The 21,938-nt window shown below is 43.7% G+C and overlaps 3 protein-coding genes across 3 annotated transcripts; all 3 read left to right on the top strand.

Moving 5' to 3' along the window:
• The first annotated feature begins 185 nt into the window (after positions 1 to 185).
• On the top strand, positions 186 to 5,516 carry sle (slender lobes). The gene is made up of 5 exons (XM_017088923.4): positions 186 to 342; positions 529 to 618; positions 686 to 4,455; positions 4,519 to 4,743; positions 4,803 to 5,516. Exons 1-5 carry the CDS (start codon positions 306 to 308, stop codon positions 5,259 to 5,261), a joined length of 4,581 nt encoding a protein of 1,526 aa, XP_016944412.4. The 5' UTR covers positions 186 to 305; the 3' UTR covers positions 5,262 to 5,516.
• Positions 5,517 to 6,190: 674 nt separating this feature from the next.
• Positions 6,191 to 7,235, top strand: LOC136117072 (slender lobes-like protein). Its single transcript, XM_065866114.2, has 4 exons — positions 6,191 to 6,357; positions 6,414 to 6,608; positions 6,659 to 6,793; positions 6,863 to 7,235. The coding sequence occupies exons 1-4, from the start codon at positions 6,313 to 6,315 to the stop codon at positions 7,091 to 7,093; spliced, it is 606 nt and encodes a 201-aa protein (XP_065722186.2). The 5' UTR covers positions 6,191 to 6,312; the 3' UTR covers positions 7,094 to 7,235.
• Positions 7,236 to 10,093: 2,858 nt separating this feature from the next.
• Positions 10,094 to 21,847, top strand: jumu (Forkhead box protein N4 jumeau). Its single transcript, XM_017088932.4, has 3 exons — positions 10,094 to 10,505; positions 19,326 to 21,140; positions 21,201 to 21,847. The coding sequence occupies exons 1-3, from the start codon at positions 10,422 to 10,424 to the stop codon at positions 21,507 to 21,509; spliced, it is 2,208 nt and encodes a 735-aa protein (XP_016944421.3). The 5' UTR covers positions 10,094 to 10,421; the 3' UTR covers positions 21,510 to 21,847.
• Positions 21,848 to 21,938: the final 91 nt, after the last annotated feature.

Here is a 21,938-nt window from a genome sequence, read left to right as displayed (position 1 = left end):
GTTATCTTGAAAAGATACGATTATAAAATTAACCTACCCAATTTACCACAAAACCTACGCCAGTTTGAATTGTAACGGCCGCCGCACAAATGCGCAACAGCCGGCACCAGTGTTGGGGAACGTCTCAGTTTGCGGCACATGTGAAATTCACTTTTTGGCTCGGCGTCTCCGTTTCGTTTTCTTTGTAAAAAATTGCCTGCGGGTCTTCGAATTAACTTAATTGCTGAAGACAATAGAGCCTGCGGGTCTAAGACGCTTTGAATTAACTTAATTGCTGTGTGTGGAAGACAAAAAAGCCGGGCCAAATGGATGATAATACCGAGAACGACGATGGAAAGCGCGGTGAGTGGATTTCGCGACAGGCGTTGTTGAAAAAGCAACGGGACCAGTAGGCCGGTGCTCCGCAGTCGGCCATTTTTCGGAGCCCCTTTTCCGAAGTTCCTCACTTTTTCCCAGAAATCCAACCAAGTGGATCATTTTCCATAAGTATTAATAAGTGTTTTTGCTTTATTTCATCCAATATGGTAGTGACGCGGGCTCGCACTCGCCGCCTGTCCGTCTTGGACACCGACAGTCGTCCGAGTACTCCGCAATTGGTGGATGCGGCCGCCGAACGCGGTAAGTTGTTATTGTCTCGAAATATTAGGGGAACCCCCTCTTAGACTCTGGTTTTCCGCCTCCATAGGTACCGCCTCGCCACGTGCCGCACGCCGCACTCGCCTCAACTCGTCCACTGTGGATGTGAGGACTCCGACCAGGACCAGACGCGCCTCCTTGGCCCGCGGTGAGACTCCCGAGCCGATCACACCCTCTTCCGTGAAGAGGACCGCTCGCACGCCTGCCAAGGCCACCAGATCCGTACGCCAACAGCTCACGCTCACCGAGGAGGCGGAGGAGGTCGAGGCCAAGCCGGAAATCCCCAGTCCCAGTCCAAGTCCAGTGCCCAAGGGCGGCAAGAGGGAGCGGAAGGCCAGTGCCACCCCAAGTCCCGTGCCTGGCCGTACGCGTACCGGCACACCCACACTGCTCAGTGGTGAGAAGCGGGTGACCCGCTCCATGTCCCAAACGCCACCAATGGCGTCCAGCAACTCATCGCCACAAGCAGTGGAGAGTGCTAAGGCTAAGACTAGTACCAGAGGCAGACCCAAAGTCGCCATCAGGGTGGAGAAACTACCGATGGACAAGACATCCGCGAAGAAGGCGGATGCGGTCAAACAATTGGTACTCCAGGAGAAACTCAAGGAAATGGAATCCGCCGAGGAAGACGTTGGATCTCCCAAGGATAGACAATCGTTCTTGAAGACATTCAACACACTTGCCCAAATCGAGGCTTCAAGCAATGCTTTTAAAGCTGCAGAAACCGCTGACTCTTCGGAAATTAAAGACTCGGCTACCGAAACTCCCAAGAAAACGGAAGAGAAGAAGGTCGAAACTCCACAGAAGGTTCATCCAGTGGAGACTCCCAAAATTGTAAAGAAAGATTCAGCTGCCGATACATCCAAGCAAGTCGAAACTCCCCAGAAGGTTAAACCTGTTGAGACTCCCAAAATTGTACAGAAAACGGAATCTGTTGCGGCAGCCCCCAAAAACGTAAAGAAAGTCGAAACTCCGCAAAAAATTTCAGCTATGGAGGCTCCTAAAATTGTAAAAAAAAACGAAACTCCGCAAAAGATTTCAGCTATGGAGGCTCCCAAAATTGTAAGCAAAATCAAAACTCCGCAAAAGAATTCAACAATGGAGTCTCCCAATATTCTAAAAAAAATTAAAACTCCGCAAAAGATTGTATCTGGGGAGTCTCCTAAAACTGTAAAGAAAATTGAAACTCCGCAAAAGATTTTATCTGTGGATTCTCCTAAAATTGTAAAGAAAATCGAAACTCCGCAAAAGATTTCATCAGTGGATTCTCCTAAAATTGTAAAGAAAATTGAAACTCCGCAAAAGATTTCATCAGTGGATTCTCCTAAAGTTGTAAAGAAAATGGAAACTCCGCAAAAGATTTCATCAGTGGATTCTCCTAAAATTGTAAAAAAAATCGAGACTCCGCAAAAAGATCAACTTGTAGAGGTTCCTAAAACTGAAGAGAAAGCCGAGATTGAGAGCCATACAATTGAAAAGAAAACACAAACTCCGCAGAAGGTTGTTTCTATTGAATTGATAGACACAAGCCCAGAAAAAGACGAGTCCATGGAGGAGCAAGAGTTTTTGGATGCAGAAGAATCGCATGTTGAGGCTGAGCCACAAGGCAACGAGCCAATGCTGGAGGAAGAACTAGAGGAGATAATCAACCTCGACAACGATGAGCCCGTATTTTCTCCCCAGGCTGAAGATGAGGTAAATGAAAGCGGGGAAGCTCCCCAAGATGAAGCCATGGAAGTAACAGAGAAAAGCAAAGTCGACGTGACCGAGGTTGTTTATCTACCGAACCTGACTCCCGGCATCAAATCTCGTGTAGTGACCTCCCCAGTCGAACAGAAAAAATCGGTGGGCTTCAACAACGACGGTGATGACTTGGAGGTCGAAAAGACTCGTTTTCCAAAGACTCCCGGTCGAGAGAAGGTGCCAGTTTACCGCACTTTGACTCCGAAGCCAGAGACGCCATTAAAACTAGCCCTTCAAAAGGGTCGAAATAGTTCCACGCCCATAATGAAGGACCCAGAGCGAGCGCTGTCCATCAGCAAGGCGGAATTGCAGGCAGCTCCTCCCCAAATTGATGCTATTAAGTCATTCGATGAGCTGGAATCGGAGAATGCCAAGGATGAGGAGGTGCAGTCAGCCAACAAGTCAACCCGTAAGGATGTGAACGAAATCCTGGCTCGCCTCGAAAGCTCCGACGAAGTGGAGGATGCAGAAGACGAGGAGGAGCACGAAGGAGATGAAAACATTCCCGAGTTCGTGGACCTGGAAGCTGAAGATGCTGGGGATGATTACGTGTCCGGGGACTCGATGGACAGTTCGATGCGGCGGGAGATGGAGGAGAATGAAATTCCACACGATGGGGAGTCCGTTGGCAGTAAGGACACTGAAGAGTCGACCCCAGAGGAATCTGAAGGCGACGATTCCTTTATTGTCTCCGACAATGAGGAGGATTTGGGTGAACTTTGCTACTCCTCAGACGAGGAAGAAATCGAAGATGTTCCTCCTCAGAATCCCGAGAAGAACAGCAGCAAGCGTCGCCGCATTATGGTGCACAGTTCCAGTGAGGAAGAGGTGGTCGAAGACCAAGTCAAGGAGTTGAACCAGAGCAAATCGGAGAAGCCCAAGAACCAGAGCAACTGTTCCTCGAATGCCAGCAAACTAAGCGACGCTGCCCAATTGATGAATGCCAGCGAGGAGAAGTCTTCGATCTCGGAAGCCGAACTGGAGAGATCCCGCCAAGTCGCCCTCAACGAATTGAACAAGTCCGAGAGATTTAACAAGACAGAAACGCGCCTGGACGTCAGCGTCATGGAGGTTGACTCCTCGGACCACGATGAAGTGGAGGAGGAGACCACGATGAAGTCCAAAGCTAAGGTCAACAGAAGTGTGTACGAGATCATGGACTCCGACGATGTGGAGGACATCGAGGAAGCTGGTAAGAAAGTTGATTCCGATGAGAAAGAGGAATCACATGAGAACGAAGAATCCGATGAGAAAGAGGTGTCTGCTGAGAACGAAAAATCCGATAAGAAAGATGAATCGCATGAGAACGAAGAATCCGATGCAGTTGAGCCATCCGAAAACAAAGGCTCTCCTGGCACTAGAAAATCCACATCGTTCCAGGCCCAAAAGTCCTTGAAATCGGCAGATGAAGAAGCTCTGCTCGCTGAATTGGCTTCTAGTAATCTGAACCACTTGGCAACAATGTTTAATCCGCTTCAGAAATCCCGTCGCCAGTCCCTGTATGTAGCTGGTACAGAGCTGGCAGCCAAGGAACCGAAATTGAGACGCCGCAGTGATCGTGCCAATGTCGCCAGTGACTTTTGTCCCTCGCAATCCTTTGTTCAGATGGTGGCCGAGAAAAAACAACAGAAGAACAAGCGCAAGCGGCTCTCCAAGAGCTTGTCGGGCGCTCCCGAGGATCTTGAGGAAATGGAGATCCAGCACGAGCGCAAGCGTTTAAAGAGTTCGCATGATGACTCCACGGAATTTGTGGGGGAAGATCACGAGAACGAGGAGGCGTCTGTCGTCGAGGAAGATGCTAGCGAGGAGGAAGTTTCGGCAGAAGTTTCTAAAAAAGACATCGCTTCACCCCCAAAAACAAATAAGTCTCCAGAAAAAGAAGATGCCATTGAAGAATCGCCCTCGGAGGAGCCCACAATTTCTCAAGACCCGAATCCACCCGAGGAGGGTCCAAAAACTTCTAAGCCTGCTGAAAACTTGCTGGTCAAAAAGAAAAAGGACGCTGAGTTTTACTTGGCATACTGTCACAATCTCTTGGAAGCAGCCAACGAGGCCAAGTTGAAGGAGAAGAAAGAGGTAGGTTCCTTTAAGCTCAAGAGAATGTTATTCACCAATGTTAAAATTTGTATATTCCTTTAGCAACTTGCCACGGGATCGAAGCCCAAGAAACCAAAGCGACTGGCTGCGCAAGCAGCTCCCAAACCCTTAGACACCGCTAGCTCCTCGAACGCCGAAAAACCGAAGGCTAAGCCTTCCGCGCAGCCACCTCCGCTCAAGAAGGACATTAAGCGTCTGCAGGCAGCACGCCAGGCTGTGAACCATGCTGTGAACCTACTCGCGCCACCAAAAGCCGCGGATGGAGAGGTGAGGAGACCACACCACTTGCCAAACTAGTCACTAACCCAACCCTTTATCCTCCACAGCCTCGCACGCTCTCGCGGAAATTGTCGCCACAGCCGCCAGTGGTGGACAAGAAGTCGGCCAAGCAGAAGAAGCAGGCGAAGAAACCAAAGGCACAGGAGTCAACACCGCCAAAGAGTTCGGATGAAGAGAACCACGGCCACCGGGTGAACCGCATCCGCACAAATGCCGGCTACGTGACGGTGGTCGATGAACCAGTTCAGAAAATTCCCAAGATCGAGCTGATCAAGACCAGTTCGGGTCTGGTGCGCGTGGAGCCGGTCACTCCCAAGCAGAAATACTTCCGTGCGCTGCCTCCTACACCAAAGTTGCATGGGTTCCGCGAGGAGCCAGGACCCTCCGGCATGTCAAGGAAGCGCTCCAAACATCCGGCAACAAAGGGCGAAGATCTTGCCAAAATCAATCCCGCCAAACAGTCGGCGCTGCGCTTCAAGGAGCAGATATTTGCTCGCAAATCTTAGGATAATATACATAGATATCGAATCTAGTATTAGCGGTTTGAAATGTCAAGTGTACACAATGCATACTTTAAATTTTTGTTTATTTTCTTTATTTTTTCCCCCAATGTGAATTTGATTTATCTATTATTTGTTCTTTTCAATATTTGTTGTGAAACATGACTTCAACTTGCCATTTATTATACTTTTGATCCATCACGTATTCACAGCCATCACATACACCCCCCAGAAATAAATTTATGTTTGTTGAATCTGAAACCCCTATTTTCGAAAACAATGAAACCAAATATGCTGCACCTGTTTTGCACGTTGATCCAATCAATTTCACAAAGCGCTTGATACACATTTTTTTTGTAGTGATATTAATTGGATGTATATTAGATGGTAAAACGAATACTCTCAGTGGCGTTACGAATTAATTGTCCAGACATGTTTCAATACGTTTCATTCCAACTTTGAGCATGTAAGAAACGGAAAATAAAGGTTATTATAATTACAAAAAATACAAGAAACTTGAATAGCTTGGGGGCATCAACAATGATGAAAAAAAAACGATCCTTCAAATAATTTTGACCTTTGCTTACCGAAACTGAGCTTATTATTATTATTAAGCAACGGTCAGACGATCAATTTATGGTTTTCATAGAACATTTATGAAAACTAAGAACCGGAACATTTTATTTTCTTTCAAAATTCAAAATGAAGTTTTAGTTTAAAAACTGAAATTGACTTTAGCGAATTGAATAGGTACTGTATTTATTAATATTTATTATAAAAGTTCGTATTATAAAAATTGGTGCAGACCCCTTATATGATAAATGACATCTCCCTCTTCTTTACGCTTTTAATACAACTCCAAATTTTTAAATCATATAACCTTTGTTTATTTAAATTATCTAAATTCTTGGGTCAAGTAGGCTGGTGATACAAAGTCACTACATCAGAGAACGTTTCCATACGATCCCATACTTTTCAGTTGGCTGGCAGCTCGCTTCCGTCTAGATCAAATTTCGTTTCAAAAAATTTCTTGATTTGTTTTAGTTCAACCAAAAAAATGGTGTTAACTCGCAGTGCAGCAAAATTGAAACAAAACGAAGGGGTACGTTTCTTGAATAATAGGGGGTGTTGCGGAAATAGTAATCCATATTTCTTTAGCCCTCGGCCGCGGAACAAAAGCAAGTCAAGACTCCCGAACCGAAGGCCCCAGCCAGTCCGCCTGTTCAGAAGCGAGTGGCAGCACCCAAACGTCGTCCTGCTCCCAAAAAGGATGTGAAGGAGCTCCAGGTGGCCCGTCAGTCGCTACGCGATGCAATGAATCTCCTGGCCGAAAAAACATCTAATGACGAGGAGGTTTGTATAGATGATATATATCATTAAAACAGTAATAACCCCTGATTTAGGAAACTGCCACGGAAAAAAATGAAAAGGGGGGAAAAAAACTGGTTGCCCCAAAGGCTGATAAGAAAATTCCAACTTCCCAGAATGGAAAAGCTGCCGCCAAACAGCCAGATCCAGCCACTGCCACCGATCAGAAGGTGAGAGATATCTTATCCATTACATATAATAATATTGTATTTAAATATTCCCACTTCAATCTTTCACAGCCAACTAAAAAGCCCATAAAAAAGAAGACGACTAGGAAGGCAAAGACCAAGGCTACTTCGCCAGTCAAGAGTTCCGATGAGGAAAACAAACCAGTCCGGACAAGTGCGGGCTACCTGACCATCTCGGATCAGTCTCCTCGGAGGGAACCCTCCATAAATCTGACCAAAGTCAATTCGAACATTAAGCAACAGCCGCTGAAGCCTCAAGCCGATGGCAAACGTAAAAACTAGATTATGGGGAGAAACTATATAGAATCGGTTGGAAATGTATATTGTTACCTTCAATTTTTGTTTATTTACTTAATTTCTTGTTCTGTTTTCAGTTATTTTTCAAAATTTCATTTTTAAATGCAATCTTTACATGTTATTAGCATTTTACACCTAGTTTTATGCGACTTTTAGAAACCAAAGTCATAAAATGAAAAACTAATACATACATAAATAAACTAATTAGATTGCTACATAAGAAAAGCGATCCCAAACCTTGACTGCAGATCCCTTTCCCGCTTATCAATATGGACAACGTTTTTAAAATTTTTAAAATGTAACGTTTTAATTATAAACTTTGCAGTCTGATTTTTCAGTTAAAAGGGCATATTTTCGTTTATTTTAAATGTGCCTAATTCCATAGGCTCATTTCCGAATTGTTTATTATGCACCGAAGTTTGATTCGTGTTCAAACTTTAAGAAATATTTATTTATTTATTTATTAGCTATAGCTACGTTTGTTATATACAATTTACATTTTTACATATAGACTATGTCTAGGTTTTAAATTACATGGTATCATTTTATTGCCTTTAAGAAATTCATGGAAGCTATGATATTGGGGGTGTTGGGGGTAAGGAGTTCTGACGGGTTTGAGGGTAGGAATTTGTTTCTTTCTGATAGAAAGAGAGGACATTCTAGGAGAATGTGCTTGATGGTGATCGATGTGTTGCAGCGCTGTTTATTATGTGTTCGTGCGTGAGCTTGGAGTGTCCCAGCCTTAGTCTTGAAAACTTAATCAAGTCTTGGCGATTAATATCGTTTGCTTTAATGTTGTAATTTTTTAGAGATAGTTTGTTGGGGTTTATAAGTTTATAGTGGTCTGAAGTATTTTCCCATAGAGATGCGAATTGTTTTTTGAATTTCTGTTTGATAAATAATTGTGTGTCCTTGTAGTTGTAATTGTTTTCGTAGAGGTGTGGAAATAAGTGAGCTTCCTTGGCAGCTGCGTCAGCTGTATCGTTTCCAGTTATGTTTGTGTGTCCTGGGATCCACAATAATTTTATGTACGACTGATGGCTGTTGAGAATATCTCTGATTCGAGCGGTGTAGAAGGATTGGTTGCTTATGTTGGCTATTGATTGCAGTGACGATAGTGAGTCCGAGCAAATGACGAATCTCTTCTTTTGTGATACAGCGTAATCACACGCTGCATAAATAGCTGCCACTTCTGTGGTGAAGATAGAGCTATGTGCTGGTAGGAGTGTTGTTTTAATGATGCGTGTGTCCGTAGTGATGCTAAACGGGGCCCTGTTGGGGTCGTGTCACTGCTAACGGTCACCCTGGCTCACAACCATCTTTGGTGTTTTTCCCAAAACGCATATGCTGCCTCACTTCATCTCTCTCAACTCTCAACTCGACGGCGGCAACAGAGAAATTCAACATTTATTTTTCTCTCAAACTTCGACCGTGTGTGCGTGTGATTTTTCTCTCTCTTCCATTCTCCATCTTGCATCTCGCTTTTTTACTGACACTTACGCTGAGGCTATCTCCCTTTTTTACTGACACTTACGTTGGCTTACGTTTTGCTGACACTTGGGAAGCATCTTGCATCTCGCTTTTTTACTGACACTTACGCTGAGGCTGTCTCCCTTTTTCACTGACACTTACGTTCGGCCGACACTTACGTTTTCTTACGTCCGCTCCGAGAATTCCTGCTCTCTGTTTTGCTGTTTTTGATTTGTTTTTGTTTTGGTCCGAATTTTTGCTGCTGAATTTTTGAATTGGAGAATGATTTTTTTGATGAGCCGAATTTCGAGCAATTTTCGAGCAATAAGAAGTCTCTTGGACTGATGACGAAGCACCCGGCGGAAGCGCGAATGGATGGAGGACCTGCTGGATGGACGCAAGGAGGAGCTCTTGGGACACAGGCGGAGACAGGCAGCAACTGGGACTTTTTGTCGACACATTCTCAGACACCCAGAAGGGCCTCCCCCAGAGATCCTACAAACCCAGCGAAACCAGTGCTCCTGATGGCCAATAAATTTGATTGAGGACAACGCCGACCTGAATGGGGAAATGGAAGACATATTCAGTGTACCCATGCTACAAAACACACAGCTCTTCGTGGACGCGGTGACCTTCCTTTAAAGTTCCCAGGACCAGGACACCGGAGAAGATGCTGCCATCCGAGTCCATGTCGTTTATTTCGAAATCTGTGATAGAGGGATAGGGCATAGTGCAGGGCACACAATATGTGACTTGCGAATAGCTCGAGAACCAATCCATTCTTGATCCCGAAAATTGGGAGACGCAGGCTTTTGCGGACTTCGAGAAGGATAATCAAGTTAAGGAAAAATTTCCCAGCAAGGGTGAATTCTGTGTGTCGATTGTTCAGCGCAATCGATGGATGGATCGGCAAGGGCAAGCCCGCCTCATTGCCTCCATTGAAAAGGAGCTGTTTGATGGACAGCCTAATTGATGTGCAGCGACCCCATGAGATTGGTCTCGTGCTGGTGGATGAACTGCATTTAATTGGCGAAAAGGGCAGAGGAGCCACCTTGGAGGCATTCCTCACCAAGGTGATGTTTTTGAATGGTAATTATTCAATATATAAACTCATCGAAGAGAAATCCTTAAACTGATTCTGGAATCTTTGCTGAAGGATAATTGTAAAATGTATACTACTAAGTATACTAAGAAAATGTTCAAAAAATTTAAATAAATAAGCGTAAAAATAAGCATAAAAATTAAGAGGGACTTCCAAAAATGTAGAAACAAAGCGAAACAAAAACTGTCCGGTCTTTGTAAAATGTAAAAGATCGCTGATGAGGGGGTTGGTGTCTCCCGAAACAGTTGTTGCTTACTTTGTTGAGAGAGAAAATCTCATTCGACACTCTCTCGTAAAAGTACCACAGCAAAATGTGGCCATACCGGCCTCAGTTGGATGAGGCATTCGCGTGAAAATATCCGACCGTGGCGGACTCGACGGCGGCAACAGAGAAATTCGACATTTATTTTTCTCTCAAATTTCGACCGTGGCGGGTTAGTTTTGCTTCTGCTGCTCCGCGACTCCGAATCGAATCCGACGAGGCCGGTGTTGTTGATAGCTCGATAGTTAGCGATAATTCGGGCGCCATGAACGAAGGGTCCTTCCGTGGGAAATAGAAATCGAGAGGTGTGCTCATATCGCCGGATTGGAATTCCCGGGAACAACGGTGTTTCTTTCTCTTTCACTTTGTGCGCGAAAAGAACCGTTGAACGGTTGCTGGAAATACAGAGTACAGGAAGGAGAAGAGGACGACCGATACTCGGGCGAAGTCAACGCAAATCGTCGATCAAAACAAAGTGCATGCTTAAAACGGAAACTATCAAGATGTTCGAACTGGAGGATTATTCGAGCGGCATACACGAGGGTTTCTTCAGCAAATACGCGGTAAGAAACTGAATAAACAGCTTAATAACTTTTTGCTCACATTTCGCCGGCCGGCCAATTACACACACACTCGCATGTGCGCTCGTTCGCGCACACAGACAGGCGCAATTTTTGAATTTAACGTTCAGTCTCCACGTTCCCCACACCCCCAACCGTTCCCATACCCATTCCCACCTGAACGACAAAAACCCACCACTGAGAAGAACAGTTTAACGGCGAAACTTTGGTTCCACTCGCCATCTCGCTCGCCCCTGCGGCCATCTATTCCCCGCCTCGCTCGCTCCAAAGCTTGGTTGTTGAGTCGACCGACTCGCCCTCGCCGCGTTTAACGTGCAATTTTGAATTGTGAATTCGCCGCGGCTTATTTACACGCCCGCGTGTGCGTGTGTGTGTGTTTACTTTTGATCGTTAAGCTTTGAAAATTGCCTTTTTGCTTTTCGTATTTCGCTCAATAAACGGATGATTAATTACATACAACCGGAACAGCCAGCGCCGATAAAGAATAATGGTCTTGATGTTCTATAGCGATTGCTTACTTCCTCATCTTCCGTTTGGTGTGGGGGTTACTAACTTGGCTAGCCTCCGCGGAATTCACCTCTGTTAACCGCCTGTTAGTCGTACTAAACAGTGGATTTTAATTCACTTTTTAATCGGAGGGGATTTGCCAGTATTGTTCTACTCGTACCACTAATATACTTTAGTCTTTGTAGTTGTAGTTGTAGCCGCTCGCAATTGTTTGGCTTATTTATTTTTTGTCACACACAGCGATGGTTGAAACAATAGTGGATAATATTAACAATAGGTGCGGAAATTCCGTAACTTTAACTGGGATTTGACAGCATCTTAGAAACTATTAATTCTAGTAAGCCATATCTCTATTATAAGAAGTATTGCTTTTCTAATGATAGCAAATAAATATTGAAAAGTATTTCTAATGAGGTCAAGAGTTAAGTTATATCAAAATAATAGATTGGAATAACTCGTTTTGTTTTTATTCAAATATTAGGAATTTCTTGATACCATTAAAAATGAAGGACCTAGTATTCTAATACATAAATAATGGTTCATTTCTCGAAATATTTAATAATAATATTTTTCAGAGACGTTCTCTTAACACAGTTTTTATTGTAAAGTTCTGGAGAGTTCTATAGAAAAACTGTAAGGAACTTGTATTACATGGCAGTGGTCTATCCAAAGGACATAGCATAATATTTTTCAGAGAGGTTCCCTTAACACTTTTCATTGTAAAATTCTAGAGAGTTCTATAGATCAATTTTAAGGAACATGGCAGGGGGCGATCCAAAAAGAGTGACTTATGGGTTCGTAGTGCTATTCTCCTGGCCGCCACTGTGGCCCCGAGTATTTCTCCGCTGGTTGGCTGAGTTTTTCGTCTGGGGGCCCTCTTCTTTAGCTTTTGCGTTTTAAACTTTTTGAAGGCCAGGCGTTCACCTCGAACTTCTTGGTCTTCAACTGTTTTAGCCTGAGTTTAAGCCCACAACATAGTTGGCAAGTGATGATTTTGGCTAAAGATTAAAGTTTCAGCTAGGCTAACCGCCAAAATCGACAATTCGGCAGAGGAACTGACCTCCAGCAAAGTTTGCATATTTTTCAATGGAAAATCACAACGTTCTTTTGAAAAACATGTGCGCCTGTTAAATGCAACATGCAAAACTCCACACACACACACACACGCAATCTACAAGTGTTGCAAATTGCGAGCGTGTGTGTGTGGGTTTGCGAAGGGGAACAAAGAAAAGCAAACAAAATAAAATGTTTTATCTTGGGGTTTCCGCATGTGTGTGTGGGGTGTTTGCTTGTGAGTGTGGGAACAAAACAAAAGAAAAATAAAAAAGCAACAGTCGACAGTTCCCACATCAAAAGCTTTTCTCACCCGTTGGCCATCTCTTTCGCACTGTTCTCTTTCTTCTCTTGGGTTTCGGCAACCTTTGTTGCAGCAACATGGCAAAAAAAAACAAAGAAAAACGAAAGAAAGAAGTAAAACAAAAATCAAAGTAAAAAGCCAACAAAGAACAACTTCAAAGTTCAACGCGCTTTTTATTGGGATTTTCAGGGGGTTTTCAGGGGGTGGTCACCCACCTACCCCAAAATGCAAAGTGAGAGAAAGACAGCTAGAGGGAGAGAGGGAGAGCGATAGAGGGGCTGTGGGAGGACTGCCACTTGTGTGGTTTTCGTTCTGCTGCCGAATATGAGCGCCCAGCTGTATGCCGCATAGATTTTCTCACGGCCCCAGCACACAGACACACAACACACGCACACTAGCACAGTTTGTGCCCCTCTGCCACCCACACTAACACACAGATGGGCAGTGGGATTTTACTTATAGGGAAATTCAGATTAGGTGTGCCTAACTTAACCAAAAACACCTTCGATTTATTATACATCCCATTAGAATAATAATTCTTAAGATACCCACAATATTCTTGTAAGTTCACATTTGTTTCTCAAAAATATGGTTTAGGACTGTTAGACAACGTTTATAAAGCGCAAAACCTTAACCTCCAGGAAATATAATTCGACAAAAACGTATTCTTCAGACCGTTTATTTGAAATATCAGTTAAGAATAACGAATTTTTACTTTCTTTATTTATATTTTTTGGATATAAGAAATTTATTGCTGTTTTTGTAAATCTAAATTCTACAAAAAAGTTTAGTCCTTCAATTATTGCCTTCAAAAATGAAACCTTGAAATACATTCCATTAAATGTAAGCCCAAATTAACAAAAACCTGTAGTCGAAAAGGTAATTACCATTCTGTTAATTCCGCGAGCTACTTTGGCCAACCAGGCTAATTAGCCCAAAAAACATCAAAAACATCAGCCGAAAGACCAACTTTCTCAAAGGAAAAGATCAAAAATGAATTTCCTGGCTAAAAATAGACTTTTGGCAAATGAAGATTGGTGATTTCTTAAAACACATGCAGCTAATGAATGAAATAACCCGGGGGAAACTGCCTTACTTCCCGCTAAACCGAGAGATTTCAAAACGATTTACGACTTGAGATCATAATGTGAGTTTAAGGATGTACCTTTGGCTTGGGATTTGGATTTGGATTTTGGTTGGGAATGCAGGCAGGCGACTTTTATTGCACCATAAAGTAATTTACAAATGGGCGCTCATGACCTCAGGGAAGATGTTGTGCTGAGGATTGTTCGAGAAAGGTCCGAAGGGAAATGAATGGTTCTACCTGAGTGAGGGATTCCTGCCTTTATCTGTATTTCTCTGTGTGTCAGCAGAGTGATTTCGAGGTGAAAGCCGGAGAAAGATGTGAAGCAACAAGAACCAAGAAGTGCAACAAAAGACAAGCAGATGCAGGAAATATGAAAAACACGGAACAATTGCGAGTGACGAATCCTGCCGAGAAAAGGACGAAATACCCTCCTCGGTGGCTCCTTGGTTCGTTGCACAACTTAAAAAGGCCAACAACTGAGCAGCTGCAACTGAGCAGCAACAACTTTTTGCCGGCAGGAGGAGGTAAAAAAGGCTAAAGGCAAAGAGCAGGGGGGCTGTAGGCCTTGTCGAAGTTTTACTGACAACTTTTGCATTTTCCTTTAATCCCCCTGATGGCCAAAAAGTGCTTGCTGTGAACTTTGCTCGCCTGTTCAATGCATTTTTATTTCGGCACATTTTTTCGAGAATTTTTTAGGGGGGCAGAAAATATAAAAAAAGAAGTCAAGAAGTGGAAAAGAGTGAGGGGTGTAGAGAAAGTCAGGTTTCATATATGTATCATGACTTGCTAGGCCTTTTCCTGGGCTTTCTGAGCGCCGCATGCGAAAGCCGGTTGATTTATTAGGGCTCTTGGATTCAGATTCAGATTCAGGGATTTATTAACCCTTCACCCGCACACTGTCCTCTTTTTTGCACACCCAACCAAAGAGGTGCGAAAAGTGGCAATTCCTTGGCACCGGAGGCTTGAGCAGTAAACTAATTAGAGCCAGGAAGTGCGCTTTCCGTTGGCGCAAATGCAGTTCTAAACAGTTTGCGATTCTGGAATTGCAACTTACAGCAGGAAGTAGAATAGAAAACTACAGTGGGGTCCCGATAATGCACTCTTTTGAAAAATATTTTTAAAAAATGGTATTTTAAAAAGGTTAAGGTGGTAGTTATTCCTTATAACATAGGTTTAAACAACTATTTAAAGTTAAAATTTAAATTACTAATTACTTATACGCCTCGTTTGAATAAAACCATTGAGGTAGTACAATTTTCCCATAATTTTCCTAAGGCAATGTAATGTGAACCCTTTGGTTTCCAGTTGTGTAATCCACTCAATCGATCACTTACTGTACCGTCAGCCACACAACAGAACTAGGGACTTATCAACCCCCGAGTTGCAGCTGCCCGAGCCTGCTGCTTCCTCTTTCCCATTCTCTTCCAATTTCGACTGCAAACTGGCAATTCAACAGAGGGCAGGCCAAAAGGTTATCACACAGACACGGAAACGCATACACACTCACCCGCTTTGGGAAGGAATTTGGCGAGGGGAGGATGAAGGGAACCGAACTCTGAGTAGGGGAAAACTGAGGAAAAGAAGAGACCTAGAGGAAAACCTCAATCATTCCATCACTCCCCATAATGGAGTGGTCTACGGGCCCGAGCAATGTCATATCATCTGAGTTCTATTTCGGTTATAATGTTCAATTAATGAGTGCGGGGGTGAGGGCGGAAGGGTTGGCTATGGGGATGGGGGTTAACTGTCGGCAAAAGGTTAAAGGGTTGCCCGAATTGCCAAAAAAAGATCACATAATTTAGCATGAAATCTATACGAAATTGGTGAATCATAGTATAATTGGGGTAGATAGGACGAAGGGTTGTATGTTCTAAGAATTGGATTTAATAGGGATTTAAGGGTTAAGTTTATATAAAAGTGGTACATATTCAAAAACAAACGGGAAACTAAATTATTTTTTGCATTTTTAAATATTTATGAAGTTAATTCTGGGTTAAAATTATATTTTACTAATATATATGTATAAAATATTAGGATTAGTGTAGTTATTTTTACCTTATCAGCTCATAAAACTGTTTCTAAAAGCATTAAAACGTGTCAAAATTCAATTATCTCTCCAAAAATTAGTATCGACTCTTGGGTAGTAATTAATTTCTTTATATCTTGCACAAACACGATATCTTGCATGCGAATTGGCAGATGCATTTCCTTTATAATAACATAATGGCTGGCTGAACATCTTTTATTCACGTCCTTGAATCGTAACGTCCTTGATCTACCCAGTCTGGGTTTACTCATTGTTGGGTTCTAACCTCCCCCTGTCCAAATATCCATTAAACCAAATCATAAACACTTTGTCCCATTGACTCTTATCGACACTCAATACAAATCGATTGAAAAACTGAAAAAATTGAGAAACTGCAGAGAGCTGCCAGCTGCTAAAGATTGCCAGCTGTCCCAGTCTTCTGTTTTCTTTCTTCTGGCTCCCTGAATGACTCTTCCGATTCCGAGTTTCCCTTTTATCGGCTGGGTTGCATGTTGCATGGTGGCTGCATTCGAAAAGCAACAATTACTGACTCAGCCTTTTGGCCCGGCTCTTGTCTGCTTATCAGCCAAACACCTGCCGCGAGGTAATTCGATTTTGTTTCGGCCAGGATGCGCCATATGGAGGGGGGATGGTATGGTGGTGTGGTGAGGAGTGCTGGTGCAATGCTATTCGGTAAAACCATTACAAGATTGGGTAGGGAAAAGCGGGCACTCTAAGAACAGTGAAGATAAAAACCAGTTAGTAAACCTTAACTACTTTTGAAAATTTTGAAGTGACTTAATAGTAAGAGTTAAAAAACTGAGTTTTATATTTTCTAACCCTATAAAAATAAAATTGGTTAGACGTATTAAGACATAAAGTTACAAAAATTAGAGATACTGCATCAAAATCTCTTAGTATCATTAATAAGCTATTAAGTTTTTAATGGTATCTTCTGTAAAAGTTAAATATTTTTTTTTTTAATTTTGAACCTTTCTTTTATTCTTTACTTAAATGAAACCCTATTTTCCCATGTGTATTTCAATCGCTAAGTGGAAAAAAATTTGGGTCTGTAAATGGGCTTGGATGCCACTTGAAATTTTGAACTGACAAAACAGGGATCCACAGAATGCTCATCGCCCCTTCTCGAATTCCTCACATCCCGATTATTCCGTCACAGACACATTGGAATGGGAATGAGATTGGGACTGGGATTGGTGGTGAAGGGGTTGTGCAGATAAAGGTGCTCAGTTTTTGGGGAACCCCCCAGTCCTCTCCAACCTCTAGCCATCTCCCTTTTTCCCATTGTGATAAAGGAGTCCCGAACATGCGCCTGCACCAATTTATGATATCCTGCTAAATTATGCAACTTATCACTCTCGTGTGGCGGGCTCTATATCATCCCGTTGTGTGTATATGCTCTTGTCTATCGATTTTTCGGCGTCGCCGCATAATAAAAGCACAAAAGTCGTCCTGTTTGGGGTCACCAAATGACCCCAGCCCCCTTTTTTGGGGTCAGGTCAGTGTTTTGTGCTCCGCTTCAAGGACACCTTGACATTGAACTCCCTCTCTCTCTCGCACTTCTCTCACCATCTCTCTTTCTCTCCGCCTATCCCCATCTCTGTCGCTCCTTATCTAACAGCAGCGCCACTTTTAACAGCCGCCCAAAAACTGTAAACTAACAAAAGCATCCATATCATACTACATATTGCCAACAGAGCTGCAAAAAAAAAGAGTATAAAGTCTGCAGGCAAAAGCAAAAGTACTTTGTATGTTTTTGCTTTTGCTTTACTTCGTTTCTGTTGTTTTTGTTGTTGTTGTTGTTGCTGCCCGCCTTGTGTTTTCTGTTCTCAGCAACTCGCCGCATGTTTTGTTGCCTACTGTACGCGCAACAGAGGTCGCAACTTCGCCTCTGTGGCAGCTCTGTTATGTGCGTTCTATGTTTTTGTAAATTTCCTACCCTCTCTTTCTGGCTCTCATTCTCTCTCCCTCTCTCGCTCAACTTCGCCGCACACATAGAGAAAAAGAGGAAAAAACAACAACTGTTTTTGTACGGCTTTAATTCCCTTTTCCCTCTGGTGTATGTATGTATGTATGTACATTGTACATCACATGTTTCCCCCTTTTGCTGTCTTTTTCCCTCTTTTCTGCAACATGCTGCCGCAACATTTTGTGGATGTAAATCTAATATTAAGTGAGTCACTTTTGTTGAGGGGAGGATGGTAGAATTCGCCTCTCCAGGCCCCATTTATAATGCTGGTCGCGAATCGCGATCCCCGCGATTCCTCGATTGTGTTGCATAAAACTTTCAATTTTTCTGATATCCGGTTTGGCTACCTCCTTTGCTGTTGTTGCTGTGTGGCCTTCTCGCGGCCTGAACCTGGACCTCGACTCCTTTGCCTCCCACTTTTGTTTATGTTTATGTTGTGTAAATACAGCGATTGACAAAATAATAGCTACTATTATTACTAATATTACAATAAAATGTTTGATTTACTACAAATTTACATGTTGTGATGTACGATTTTAATAACAAACCAAGATAAATGTCCTTAAAAGTTTTTCAAAATCTTTACTAAAAATAAAACCAAATATTATTATTACAAATTTGTTAACAAGTTAATCCTGAAAATCTTTCTTAAATTGTTAAGTATTTATATAATTTCGAATAGCTATTATTTTTGCGACCTTTACTGTTATGTACTTGCAATGTTTTGAATGTTTGTACTCTCTTACATAGTTTACATATATTTATGTACACATGCAGCACCGACTCACGAAAAAAAAATTTGTTTACATGTGCCGACTTTGTTGTTGTACTGGTTCTGGTGTTGCAACATGAGTTATTTTCGTTGTTTTGTTGTCGGGCGTGCTATATGGAACTCAGAAAATATCCGAACCCCGACTTTTTCCCTTTTCCTATCCTTTTGCCGTCTGCTCGTTGTTTTTTATTTATTTTTTTTCCAGCCTGCCTGCCTTGGCGCGTAAAAAACTGGTTTTGAACTGGGATCTCTTGCTCCTGTGGTCCCTCCATTATTATTGTTGTTTTCGCTGATGTGATGGTTGTTGTTGTTGTTGCTGGTGGTGCCTCATATAGAAAATGAAAACCTATACGATCCCCAAAAGGCAGACATATACATATCCACATGTATCTGCACGGGGATATCAGATTCGGACCCAGATTCGAGCGACTTGTGTTACAGATTTAATCATTATAATACATATATGTGGGTCTATGTATGCATGATGATGGTATACAAAGGAATTTTATCCTACGAGAGGTGTTCTTAGGAAAATGAAAGCGCGGGAAAATTTTCTGTACGTTTTTCTAGGTTTGTTGATGTTTTGATTTGTGCTAGGCGTAGCAGAATGGATATTTGTTTGCTGAGAAATGAAATGAAATATCATCGTTGGATCTCATTTTTTGAATAAATAGGGGTTCGTTCTCTTAGTTTTTATACACATATGTAGCTTTTAACGCTTGTACAGCAAATTTATACTTCCTTATACACATACATATATTGTTATGCTATTTTAGTAAAATTCATTTGCTACGGTTTTTTTAATTTGCTAAGCGTAATTTTTTTATTTGTTTAAACTAAATTTTCAACTAATGTATGTAATATTTTATTTAGGGTAATATCATACATCTCGTTTTGGATAAACAAAACTTGAACTCGATTTTACGGCATAGGACAAATGTCAAGTAGTGTTATTTTCATCTACTACCTTGTATTTTAAAAAACAAGTTCAAGCAGATTAGATAAAACTAAAAAAAAAATAGATCGATCAATAACTAAAATATATGTCCCTTCCGTTTTGCAGGATGCGGCTGGACCCTCTCTGGACTTCTATGTGTCCGACTCCATGCAGGAGATGCTGAACGTGGACATTCGCGCAGAGATTGCCAATGTGGTGGGCAGTTCCAGCAGCGACCTCACCGCATCCCTGGATCAGACCTTGGAGGCTATCTCGGCGATCAATAACACCCAGTGCAATGGAAACAGCAGCCAGTCGGCTTCCTACAATACCAACACAAACTTCCTGACCAGCAGCGCACTTCACGCCTCACCCACGGCCAAATGGATGGGTTCATCGGCCAGTTTTTGGTCCAACAGCGATTACTATGCGGATCTGGGCGCATGCGTAAACCCCATTTCCGTAATGCCACTGATAAACTCGTCTTCCGGATCCGGAATGTTCTCGCCCAAGAGAAACAAAACAGCCACATGCACTCAGGGAAGGGCGGGAGCGGTGCCTTCGTCTCCCACCGCCGAGAGAGATCACCCCAAGTCCCATCTGACCTTCTCGCCGGCCCAAATGAAGGTCAGTGCAGGGTCCATGCGGCGGGAGCAGGTTATGGCCCACATTCCCAAGCAAATATCGGTGGTTACTGGAACCGGTACCACAGCGCCCGCCACAATGGCCACAAATTCTGCGCTTCAACGCCGTAATTCCTCGGCCGTAGATGCAGTGCGCAAGGATTTGGGCACAGAGCTGCGCAAAGCACAGTCCAGTCCGGTACCCAACTCAGTGGAGGAGCTGGGCAAGGGAAAGGGATCCACACTGCTCAGCGCAGGAGTTGGAGCCACCAACACAATTAAACTGGCACCCGGCATCGGCGGTCTGACCTTTGCCAACAGCGTTGCATACCAGAAGTTGAAGCAAACCTCTTCCGTCAAGTCACCAGGAGGCATCTCGCCAGGAGCGGGATCGAATATGGGCATAAAGCGGGAGGATTCGAACAAGCGAGGACTGCAGGCCAGCACCACACCAAAGAGTATCGCCTCGGCGGCCAACTCGCCGCACCATCAAATGCAGAGCAACTACAGCCTGGGATCTCCCTCGTCCCTGTCCTCTTCATCGGCATCTTCGCCCCTGGGAAATGTCAGCAACCTGGTCAATATAGCGAATAATAACAGCACTGGAGGTGGTGCCGGTTTGGTAAAGCCCCTTCAGCAAAAGGTCAAGCTGCCTGCGGTGGGCAGTCCGTTTCCCAAGCCAGCCTACTCCTACTCCTGCCTCATCGCTCTGGCCCTCAAAAATTCGCGTGCAGGATCACTGCCCGTCTCGGAAATTTACAGCTTCCTCTGCCAACATTTCCCCTACTTCGAGAATGCCCCCAGTGGCTGGAAGAACAGTGTGCGTCACAATCTGTCCCTCAACAAATGCTTCGAGAAGATCGAGAGACCAGCCACGAATGGTAATCAGCGAAAGGGCTGCCGTTGGGCCATGAATCCTGAGCGCATTAACAAGATGGACGAAGAGGTGCAGAAGTGGTCGCGCAAGGACCCGGCTGCTATACGCGGAGCCATGGTCTATCCTCAGCACCTGGAGTCCTTGGAAAGGGGAGAGATGAAACACGGATCGGCTGATTCCGATGTGGAACTGGACTCGCAGTCAGAGATCGAGGAATCCTCGGATCTCGAGGAGCATGAATTTGAGGACACCATGGTGGATGCCATGCTGGTGGAGGAGGACGAGGAGGCCGAGGAGGAGGATGACGACGATGAACACATACTCAGCGAGTTCGAAGCTGAGGACGAGCGTCAATCCCTCGCTAATGGAAACCAGTCGAATAACCACCTGCCCATCGATCACGCACTGCTTGCCCAGAAAACCAACGACTTTGATATAGAGGTAAGTTTGAATATTCACATATTTAATGGTCCAGTACTAAAAGGCTCTTTAAATCTTCAGGTTGACGATCTGTACGATGCCATCGACATCGAGGATGACAAGGAGGCAGTGCGTCGAGTCCTTACCAACGGTCAAGCGCAGCACATCATCGAATTGAATCCGGCCGATTTGAATGCCACCGATGGCTACCACCAGCAGCAGCCTCCATCGAAGCGGGCTCGCGTGGACATCAACTATGCGATTGGCCCGGCTGGTGAACTGGAGCAGCAGTACGGCCAGAAGGTGAAGGTGCAGCAGGTCACACAGCCGCAGCAGCATCCGCCCACTTACAACCGGCGGAAAATGCCGCTGGTCAACCGCATCATCTAGAGCGGGGCGCAGCCCCCCAACACATTACATTAATCACTTAGTGCTAGGTCTTTGGTATATAAGGAACCCTTGCTACGCTTAAACTTAATCCCTAAGGCCCCCCTCATCCAATATCGAATATCAGTTTTCGGTTTCGTGTGCAGAACCCAATAATGTTATTTAATCCCCCTCACTTTATTTGTAGTTCAGTTAGGCTGTCGGTTGATTTTAAATCTCGATTCGAGCCCGAGCCAACTGAAAAAGAATGAGAGCTTGTGCCCTCTGTTTTTGGTTAATTTGAATCTTTTCTTTTCTTTAGTCGCTTCTCGAATAAATCTTTATAAATAATGTTAAACAAATACCCGAAATTTTGCTCCACTTGACGATACTTCGAGTCCGCTTTGCATGACGCTTGAGCAGAAAAACTCAATAGGTTCCACTGACGAAGCA

Source organism: Drosophila suzukii, chromosome 3 (assembly GCF_043229965.1).
Source record: "Drosophila suzukii chromosome 3, CBGP_Dsuzu_IsoJpt1.0, whole genome shotgun sequence".
Taxonomy (NCBI): Eukaryota; Metazoa; Arthropoda; class Insecta; order Diptera; family Drosophilidae; genus Drosophila; species Drosophila suzukii.
This window is presented reverse-complemented; position numbering and strand designations above follow the sequence as displayed.